The sequence below is a fragment of the Chaetura pelagica genome, unplaced genomic scaffold (genome assembly GCF_000747805.2).
Source record: "Chaetura pelagica isolate M959 unplaced genomic scaffold, ChaPel_1.0 scaffold147, whole genome shotgun sequence".
NCBI lineage: Eukaryota > Metazoa > Chordata > Aves > Apodiformes > Apodidae > Chaetura > Chaetura pelagica.
In genome coordinates, this window is record NW_009954194.1 from 3,148,339 (window position 1) to 3,158,619 (window position 10,281).

At 41.5% G+C, this 10,281-nt stretch overlaps 1 protein-coding gene across 1 annotated transcript in view; it reads left to right on the plus strand.

Annotated features, from left to right (window-relative positions):
- The window catches only part of SLC2A9 (solute carrier family 2 (facilitated glucose transporter), member 9), a 95,690-nt gene that overhangs the window by 2,097 nt on the left and 83,312 nt on the right, over window positions 1–10,281 (plus strand). Inside the window, exon 2 of the mRNA XM_010003105.1 lies at window positions 3,393–3,491. Within this exon, the coding sequence (XP_010001407.1) occupies window positions 3,393–3,491 (99 nt within the window). The remainder of the gene's footprint in view (window positions 1–3,392; window positions 3,492–10,281) is intronic.

Below are 10,281 nucleotides of genomic sequence, written 5' to 3' on the forward strand. Positions count from 1 at the left end.
GGGGCAGCCGTCCGCGGGGGGGCAGCGACGGGCGGTGGGAGCAGGGCAAGGCGAGGGAGGGTCCTGCTGCATAGCTCGGTCACCAGCACCGGGGGAATCCTCAGGGCAAACCCGGGGAGAGGGGGCTGGAGGCTTCCCCTGTTTTCCCGGTGCCCGAGGGGCAGAGCAGCCCGGGGCGGAGCCGTGCCCGGGGCTCGGGATTGCCCGGGGACTTGGTGCTTTCCTAAAGCTGGATCTCGGTAAGGTGCTCCGAAACCCGGGTTTGTAGAAAGTCTTATCAGTACCCATTTAAGAGTATTAAAACTTGCTTATGTGCTTGCACAATTGTGAGAAGGGCATTATAACGAACTAAGTTATAAATAAGCCAAATACAATATTCTAAACTGTGTTTGGAAAACTGAAATGTAACCTGGTATGCACTTTAAAAAAAAAAAAGCGATTTAAGGCTCATAGTAGCAGCCACAAATTGCCACGCTGAACAACAGCAGGACTTGGGAAAAGCATCTTTCGGAGCACGGTGCTCAGAGACCTGTGATAAGACAAAAAATGTGGACTTTCACAAGTAAACAGCTCTCAGGTATCTGGAGGTTTTCGCTGTGAACTGAAATGCAACTTCTGTGCCGAACACCGGGTGCTGCGGGGCCGGTCACACCGCCTGCCCTTGCCCTTGCCCAGGCAGCCGCGAGGCGCGGGCACCCGGTGGCGGGGCAGCCAGGGAACAGCTCTGAGAGGCGTGGCTGCCTCCTGGTTTCCTGGTCACTGCAAAACACATTGGTGGCTTGTTTGGGTTTTTTTTGTTTGTTGCTTTCGTTGTTGTTTGGGGTTTTTTTTGTTGTGTGGGTTTTGTATGTTTGTTGGTTTTTTGGTTGGTTGTGCTTCTTCTTTCCCTTTCCTTTTGTTAACATTGCCATAGGGTTAATATTTTTTCTGAGCGAGAGTTTGATTTCCCCCCCACCCCCTACCTCTTGTGCTCTTGCTTCATTTTGCATTCATCTTTTATCTGGCATTGCTGAAGCCTGAGCAAATATTTAAAACAGTGTGTGAGGAGACAGGTCACACAGAAGTTGAAGTTTGTGTTCCAATAACTGTGAAACTCTGAACTGAGTAGATTGGAGGCTTTCTACAGCAGGTTATATGCTTTAATAGTTCTTGGTAGCCTCTAAACTTGCCTATTTGCAACACTTGAAAATAAAGTAGATGTGAGGTTTTCTATTTTGACAGCAGTTCTGTGAGTTGCCCTGCATTATCTTCCACTTAACCTCACCTGCATGTACTATGCCTGTGCTGAAAGGTTTAAGCATTAACTGGAGTTTTTAATAAACACTGGGCTATACGGTCTGAATAATTTTGTTTGCAGGATTTTTCTGGTGAGTTAGTCAAACACTGTTGGAGCAGAGCCCTTTAGCAATATTGTATCAAGACCACATAGTGAACTCGCTCTTAGCATTTGTGAACCCGTTGAGAGCAGCCTGGTAGTCCTCCAGGAATATTCTCCTGAGAATCATTAGTTCAGAGTACTAGCAGTCCCTCTTAAGTGCAGGAATCCTTGTGCACAGTATAATAATAATGGGTGCCTGATACCAGGTGTTACCACCACAAGCTAAGTAAGGCCTTGTGTCAAAATTTCTGCTTCTTGCTACCCAAGTAGCCATGCAAAGCTTTGTGCATGGGTGGTAGGTTAATTTTAAGAAGCTGGCTAATAATAAGAAATTGCATTTGGCTTATGTAATGTACTCAGGGATATACTTTTTACACAGGGCATTTTCCCCCCTCTATACTTCCTCTTGATCTGACTGAAAATAGCCCGGTTAATGAACTGTGTAATCTCTTCAAAAGTTCCCACACCACGTGGGAGAAGTTAAAAATGTTGGGCTGTCCCACAGGGCCTGTTTTCAGCCCTGAGCAGTGGTAGCTGAGGAGCTTGGTAGACCCCACACACACTGGGCTGCACGCTGGGCTCCTGCCCTGGCACCTGGGTATCTTGTCCCTTCTTAATGGACCAAAGGGAGTCTGTGATGACAAGTGTGGAAGTGTGAGCTCTGGCACGTGCTACCAACTGCAGTGTGTTCACTTGGCCAGCTGTGCCTCTCCTGAGGGTGGTGGAGCTCGTTGCAGTGCACCATCACTGCTGCTATGCCATGTGGTGGCTACACAAGCCTAGTTCATTCTCCAAGCATCTGTTTTCCAAAGTGAACCCTTGTGCAGTTTGTGCAGTTGACAGAACATATGGACTCATTAACCTGTTGTGTCTGCATAAGTGATATCACTGAAGCAGAGTTTATGGGCCTGCTTAAGCAGGTCTGTTTCCTCCCGAAATAGCTGAGGCTCCAGTGACTGATGAGTCAGAGCACACAATGACAGTGATCTGTGCCTGAAATTCTAGAACCTCAGTGGAGTTGTGTTTTGGTTGTTTTGTTTTGTTATGGTTCAGTTTATGACTTGTTAAAAAGCCACTCACTTTAATGCTTTCAGAAGTCAAGAAAGGTGAGTTGTCCTCCATGATTTACAAAATGACGATCACAATTGACCACCCACCAAAATACTAATTTTAACATCTCTTGGGAATGACAATGGTCACACCTGCCACTTTGTACTCCAGCAGAACTGAGTGGCAGAAAGTAATGCTGGGGAAGGTGGAAAGGACCCTGAATTACAAAATCTCTCAGATCAGCTGAGTGGAAGTCCAGTATCTAAGCAGACCTGCTTTTTATTCAACAGTTGATGTGGAAGAAATAGTTGTTAGTAGAGATGCACTAAAAAAAAGATGAGGGGATGGAGAGAGGAGAGCTGAGAAGGGGGAGTTACATGTGTGTCACTGGAGAAAAAGGGCGAATGGCGTCTCCACCGTAGTGTGTGTGTGTGTGGAACAGCAAATTACTCTTGGAAACCTGCTTTTAGGCTACAAAACCTAGGCTGCAGACAGAATTGTCTTCTTTGTGGTCACAGTTTCACTAATCTTTATACTCATGGGAGTGGGTGGCACACCATCTGCCAGGCTTTCACCTAAGCCAGGTCTACACACAGACCTGTTGCATCAAATAGAAGCTTCTCATGGCTTGTTGCCTTAATGGTGTTTTGCCACCACATGTTGCTGAGTATGCTTCTCCAGCATTTTACTTTTTGGTGTGGGCACTGATGGGATGCTTGCAGCAAAAATCTGTGAGGTTGAAAGTTTAAATGTTCTCTTATGCCTCGGTAAATGTTAAGGGAGATGATGTCACTTCAAATTTACTGTTCCTCAGATTGCAGCAAATGGAAGTGTTTCAGGCCAATCTGCAGCAAGGAGATCTGCCTGCAGGAGCTATGCAAGAAAACATGAGGAGTGTTTAAAACCTGAGGTACTTTAATTGAAAGCATACTAACGATGGCCACATCTTCTCTTTGTTTTTCAGAGTTGGTCTGGGAGTCTTATCGCAGCCGCTCTAACTGGTGCTTTTGGGTCGTCTTTTCTTTATGGCTACAACCTCTCGGTGGTGAACGCACCTGCAGTGGTAAGTGACTAACACAGCTGGAATTTAGTATCAGCAGAGGGCAGCCTTGTCCAGCTCATCTGCGCTCCTCAGCATCCTGCTCTTGTAACCCTCTGGATGTAGAAGAAGAGGTTAAAACTTATGAAGTAACTTTCCTTTACCTGAAAGGTTCTTCCTGTTGTCCGTGAGGGCTGCACAACATTTCATTCCCACCATACCGAGGTTATAAATGATGCCTCCAGCTTCCTCTTAAATAATAGGCCTCTTCTGTGTTGCGTGGTGATACCTTGTTTGGTTATATCTGTTGGGTGAAACATACGGTATAGATTTGATTAAGAGAATACTGTGGAATCAGTGTGCAGCATTTGGAGGGATTTCATTAAAATATCGTTCTCACAAATGGAAATCTGAACATTTTGTTTTTCCATTGGCTATCTAGACATCTATGCAATTCAGTAGATTTGTAAGCAACACTATTTCGAAAAAGGAGCCAGTAAATGTTGGGAACTAACTCTTGAAATTCCATTTCAAAATAATTCATTTCCAAATCTCAGCTCCTTCTTTTACGGAAATCTCTTATTAAAATGTGTGGCTGGGTTTCCACCTAAACAGATTGGTCATATTAAAGATGGATGCAAAATTTATGCAAATAATGAAAGAACAATTATTTTTTAAAATTGTGTTTCACGTTTTTTTTATTAGTCAAACTGAGGACCCAAAGGACTAGGAAGGGACTCACCCTGTTGGAATTTTTAATTGCCCCCTTCATAACTTCTGGGCATTTTCTTGAGGTTCCTAGTACTTTTTGTACCAGTAACACGGGGTTGGACAAATTGGATATTTATTCTAGCATGATGTGCCTAGGCAACACCTCACTCTGCAGTCATCAAAGAGAAACGTGGCTTAGAAGAAAGCAGCAGGAAGCTGAAGTTCTGTGAGCAATGGTATTGACTGTTCTGATGGTTGACATCCTGCTCTGCCTCTATACGATCAACGCAGTGAGAACGATACGATTTCTAAACTTCCAGGTGTCGTTAAAAAAGCAGGTTATCCTGGTGATCAGACCTCTCTTGTTACTTTCTGCTGGAGCAAAGGAAAGAAAGGATAATAGGCCATGTAAACTGGAAGAGAGTAGATTTATGTTAGAAATAAGCTTTAGGAATATTTTTTTCCTCTGTGAGGGTGGTGAGACAATGGCACAGGTTGCCCAGGGAAGTCGTGGATGCCCCCTTTCTGAAAGCAACCTGGTCTAGTGGGAGGTGTCCCCGCCTCTTCAGGGGGATTTGAACTAGATGATCTTTAAGGTCCCTTTCAACCCAAACCTTTTTTATGATTCTATGAACCACATGTTAGATTATAGTGGTGACCGGAAAGCAGGTGGAGAGGTTGCAGGTGCAACTGTACGGTAAGGAATGTTAAATTCCAGGTGTCATGGTTAGCAAAGCTTCCAAGACTGTTCATTTGTTCTCAAAATCTTTACTATTGTTTTTGGACTGAAACTGGGCACCATGCTGATGATGGTTTTGGTCACACTGTTGACAAGTATGTGTGAAACCTGTTCTTTTCCAACACAGTGTTTCACTGCTTGATTGAGAACTTTGCATCTTTCTTGTCTTTGGTTTAATTGCTGATCCTGAGTCAAACCGTGACATTGTGTTAAGCCACACATTAGCTAGGGCTAAGGAACAGTCCTACTGACAGAGAACGCAGAGCTGTGTAGTTGAAGAACAAAATACCAATGTGGCTGCTGGCCCTTGCTCTAGCCCCAGGATTAATCTGTGTCATTTGTTGCCTGGGAGAGGCCACCTTCCCATCCCTGTGGCCAGAGCTTCAGGTTAAAGGGAAGTGTCTGGTCTCTGCTCGTAGCCACAGTGGGGTGGAGGGAGCCATACCAAAGTTGTGCTTCTTGCAGCACAAGAAAAGGAAAGTTTGCTCCTTATGTTCTTCCCCAAATGTCACCAAATGAAACTGCTGCAGGGTGAGTCTTTGGGAATACTGATGTGAGGTGACTAAGGGAAACCAAAGGGGAGCAGGTTTTAGCTGTAGATAAAGAGCACTCTTCTCAGAGGTTAAACTTGGGAGTGCACTGATTCCTAACAGATGTAAACTGAGTTTAGTTTATGAACTTGGTTGGACAAATGACTTGCTCTGGTACTGTGCAGTCTACAGGCTGCATTGCATGAATATCTCTCTGTAGGATGCTGGGTATCTTCTACCCTTATTTACTTCAGTATAATTTGTTTTGATGTCTAAAGTCCTCCAGCATTATAGAAGGACTGTATGAGACTTTGAAAGGTGTTGAATAGATGTTTCATAATGTCCGTTAACTAGGACATGGGATGATCCCAGGATCCTGGAACAGAACACATCAGCATGATGACAGATGTAGGGGCAAGTTCATTTAAGATTGAAGCTTTGAAGAACTCTTTGTAAATGCTTGCGTATGTTTAATTTTCATGCTGTAAGTTGTGCCAGCTTGTCCAACTGCAGAGGAATCCTCCTGCAGTTCTCATGGGTGAACTTTACTGCAGGTCATCTGGTAAGATAAAGTCAGTCCAACTTCCTTTTTGTTGCAAGGGGGAGAATAAACTGTGCCAATTCTGCTCAGAGCAGCAACTGCTTCCCACTCATTCACCCCTGTTTCTGTGGGAAGGAGCAGTGGCTCATGGCAGGTGTGCTTCCCCCTGCACACAGCCCTTGCCCACACCAGAAAGCCAGTTAGAAGTTTTTATGGGCTTGTTTGAAGAGTTACCAGAATTTATTAAAAACGGATGGGAGTGTTTGGCAGTAGGAAGACAAATGCTTCAATTGAAACTGTCTTTTTCTGAGTTGAATTTCTACAGTTCATTCCACGGAGTGGTTGTGTGGAACAATGCTCTGCTTTGTGCTCTGTGCAGGAGGCGAAGCCTCTGCTGCTTTGGGTCGTGCAGTGCTTGCCCCTTCCCACGGGCAGCTGCAGCTCTGCATTCCTTTTACAGCTAATATAGGGAAAGGAAGACTGCTGCAAAAATGTATAGCCTGCTGTGTGAACCTGTTCAATAGTTACCACTGTGAGTGAGTGGCCCCTGTAATTTAATTTTTCTTGTCTAAAGGGCAGCTTGATGTGAATTATTTACAGTTACAGAGACAAGGAAAAATATTTCCCTTATATTAAAAATGTATCCCTTATAATTATAATTATATATATATAAATATGTATATTTTATATTCATCTTATATTTCCCACCCTAACACTGCTACCTTAATTAAATGAGGGAGCAGAATATGAGATACTGGTATCAGTCAGATACCATTCCTTATAGGCTTTAGTTAGGGGCTAAAATGTTTGTGTGTAGGTTTATGCTGTTAGCATTGTTCAAGCAATGGATTAAAATCCCAAAGGAGCCTTTCCACATAATTCAGTGGATTCAAATGCAGTGGATTTGTTGGATCAGAATATTTGTTTTCACTCCTCAAAGCCTGTATATATTATTAGCTTGCCATTTGTTTGCAATAGGAATCCAGACACAGGTGATGTATGTGCCAGCACATTTATCTGTTACTATTGAGCATTGTAGTTTGTACTTTCTTTTCTTGAATATTTACAGGTTTTTATGTCTCCTTGTAAGTAACAAAGCCGTGCTGAAAAAATTGGTTGAAATACTAAGGGAGAATAATTTGCAAGTTATTTTTAGCCATTATTGTTAGCTATAAATGCTAATAGTGTTCTAAAAATATTTTCTCTTAGTATTCAGTGCTATCAGAACTTATTTAAAATATATTTCCCACCCTAACACTGCTACCTTAATTAAATGAGGGAGCAGAATATGAGATACTGGTATCAGTCAGATACCATTCCTTATAGGCTTTAGTTAGGGGCTAAAATGTTTGTGTGTAGGTTTATGCTGTTAGCATTGTTCAAGCAATGGATTAAAATCCCAAAGGAGCCTTTCCACATAATTCAGTGGATTCAAATGCAGTGGATTTGTTGGATCAGAATATTTGTTTTCACTCCTCAAAGCCTGTATATATTATTAGCTTGCCATTTGTTTGCAATAGGAATCCAGACACAGGTGATGTATGTGCCAGCACATTTATCTGTTACTATTGAGCATTGTAGTTTGTACTTTCTTTTCTTGAATATTTACAGGTTTTTATGTCTCCTTGTAAGTAACAAAGCCGTGCTGAAAAAATTGGTTGAAATACTAAGGGAGAATAATTTGCAAGTTATTTTTAGCCATTATTGTTAGCTATAAATGCTAATAGTGTTCTAAAAATATTTTCTCTTAGTATTCAGTGCTATCAGAACTTATTTAAAATAAACAGGTAGATATTTGATTCTAAATATAATCTGAGTATTGGTGGTAGAGAGGTAAGAGATATTATTTGATTTCATGACAGGTTCATTCGGAAGTTGACTATGAGATTCCTCTAAATGGGCCAAGCACCGAATTGAATTTTTTTCCTTTTTTAAAAATTATTTTCTTTCTGCTTGCATAGAAATGTATAAAATATGATGGGAGAAATTCCCCTGTCTTCTTTTTAATTCAGGGCACAAGAAGCCTACTAGAAAGTTGATAGAAGGAAGACAGTAAGTAATATGTTCTTCCTCCAGCTTTTTAAAGTGCTTTGAGTGTGAAGAGGTTGTATTTCAAACTAAATAATATCGTCAAATCAAATTGTCCACTTGTCCAAGGCTGGAATATCTAAAGTTTGAAATTCCTAGTTTGAACAGGGAAAACATGGTATTAGTGCTGCTCCACGATAATTTAGTAGGTATGATGTGCTGGAGGAAATCAGTGGATAAACTGGAGAAAAATGCCAAGATTAAATTGTGTGATACTGCAGAGTTGTTGGGGAGTGGTGACACAGAATGGGTGAGAGTGTGACACAAGTGTGCTGTGCCCTTCTGCCTGGTGCTGTATCCTCTCCAGAGCATCAGCCACCACCGTGGCATAGCAGTTCTGCTTGATCTCAAAATGGGAACAGATTAAAAATGAAGAGGCTTGACTAAAAAGAAATGGGCAATGTCTCTGCAGGTGATACTGGAACTACGACGTCTTTACCTTTCAGACACTTTGGTGTAATTAAACATCAGGGAATGGAAGTAGTTAGAAGGCATCCTACAAAAACCTGCAGTTGTATTCATGTGAGAAAAGAAAAAAAAACAACAAAAAAAAACCTATGGCATATTGAAGGCTAAAAAAGTGAAATGCTCCTGGAGTCTGAGTACTTTCAGCAGGGACAAAAAACATCCAGGCAGAGAACTTGGGGATATAAGACTGATAGATTAAGCTGAAAAAGGATGTTCAGAAAATAAAAGGACAGAGCAAGAAACATGGATTAATGTTTTTAATTGGAAAAGTCTGGGGTGATCCCATGCTGGATGTTTCTTTGTAGGGGATGTATTGGAGAAACTGAAATGTCAGTAGAAATATGGAATAAGTTTAGTGATAATTTTATGTCAGGTTGCCAAAATACCTCAATGTATGCTTAAGACAGAAAAAATAACTCAAAAAATAGGCTTCATATCACAGTTCAGCTTCTTTCTAAATAGTCTCAGTAACAGAGAGATTGAGAGGATTAATGTGACTTAAGAAAACAATAGTTTTTAGGGGGAAAACTTGGATCATTCATTCTAAGAATTAGTTATTTGTACCTGACAAACTAGAAGAAGCTCTAGTAGAAAAGTGAGAATTTGGGGAAGAGCTGGCATGGCTTTCACAAAGGAGAACCATGACTCAGGCTTCTTTTGGAGTTCTCCAGAAATTCAAGAGGCTCTTCGACTTTCAAAAGACAACCTTGAAGGGCCCTTATGGAAGGCTCTTAAGGAAACTAAGCTGCCAGGGGAGAAAAGTGTAGGTCTTGGGATATCTGAAGAGTTGGAAGATTGTCTCAACTTTTCCTTTCTTAAGAGAGCCAGCTTGTCTAGCCGATAGATTCATATCAGGATCTTAAAGGTCTGATTTTGTGTTTGTTACTGGAAAAAAATTACTTACCTTGTTTAGGAGCCTGAACTTTGTTCAAAAAGCAGGTTTTGTAATTTGATGGAGAGAAGGTATAATATAATTAGAAAAGTTATTTGGAATTCTTAATTTTAGCAGTGTCAAACAACTTGCTCTGTTTGACTGATACTGTGAGCTTCTTTTACCCCATCAGTACCAAACCAACAGCTGTCAGCTCTTGCCTCCCTCCTCCAACAATTGTTTGTCTTGAATGTAAATTCTGTGGGAGAAAAATGTTATTTTTCATTGCTTGGCTTAGTAGTTCCTTGGGTTTTTTATGGCTGCCAAATGTGGCAGCATCATAAATACAATGCAAAAGTGGATGCAGCCTCTTTTCTTCCCTTAATCAAGGAATGCAAATTGTTCTCAATTATCTCTTTTTTTTTTTTTTTTTTTTTTTTTTTTTTCCTAAAGATTTTGCAGAATCACTCACTTTTACAATACTGGCCCTTTGGGAGAAATAGATTAGTGAAATACATTTAATTTTGAGCAAATCTGAGATATGCATTCTAGGACTGAAATACAAAATAGTGCTGATAAATATTTCATGGTGAGCACAGTGTGGGTTTTTGCTAAAAGGGTTCCTACATCTTTAAAAATTTTCCAGGGCTTTTGGTGCTGTGTCCTGTAAGACAAGCCAGACTTTTAGCTTTATGTCAGTCATGTTGTTATCTGGTAGGAATTGGTTGCAGCTCTCTTACTCTGTTAACTTTGCATTTTTGGCAATTCACCAATTTCTTTTAAGACTTCTTTTTTCCCCTACCTGCTAAGGGAGCCTCCTCTCCTCTCCTCTCCTCTCCTCTCCTCTCCTCTCCTCTCCTCTCCTC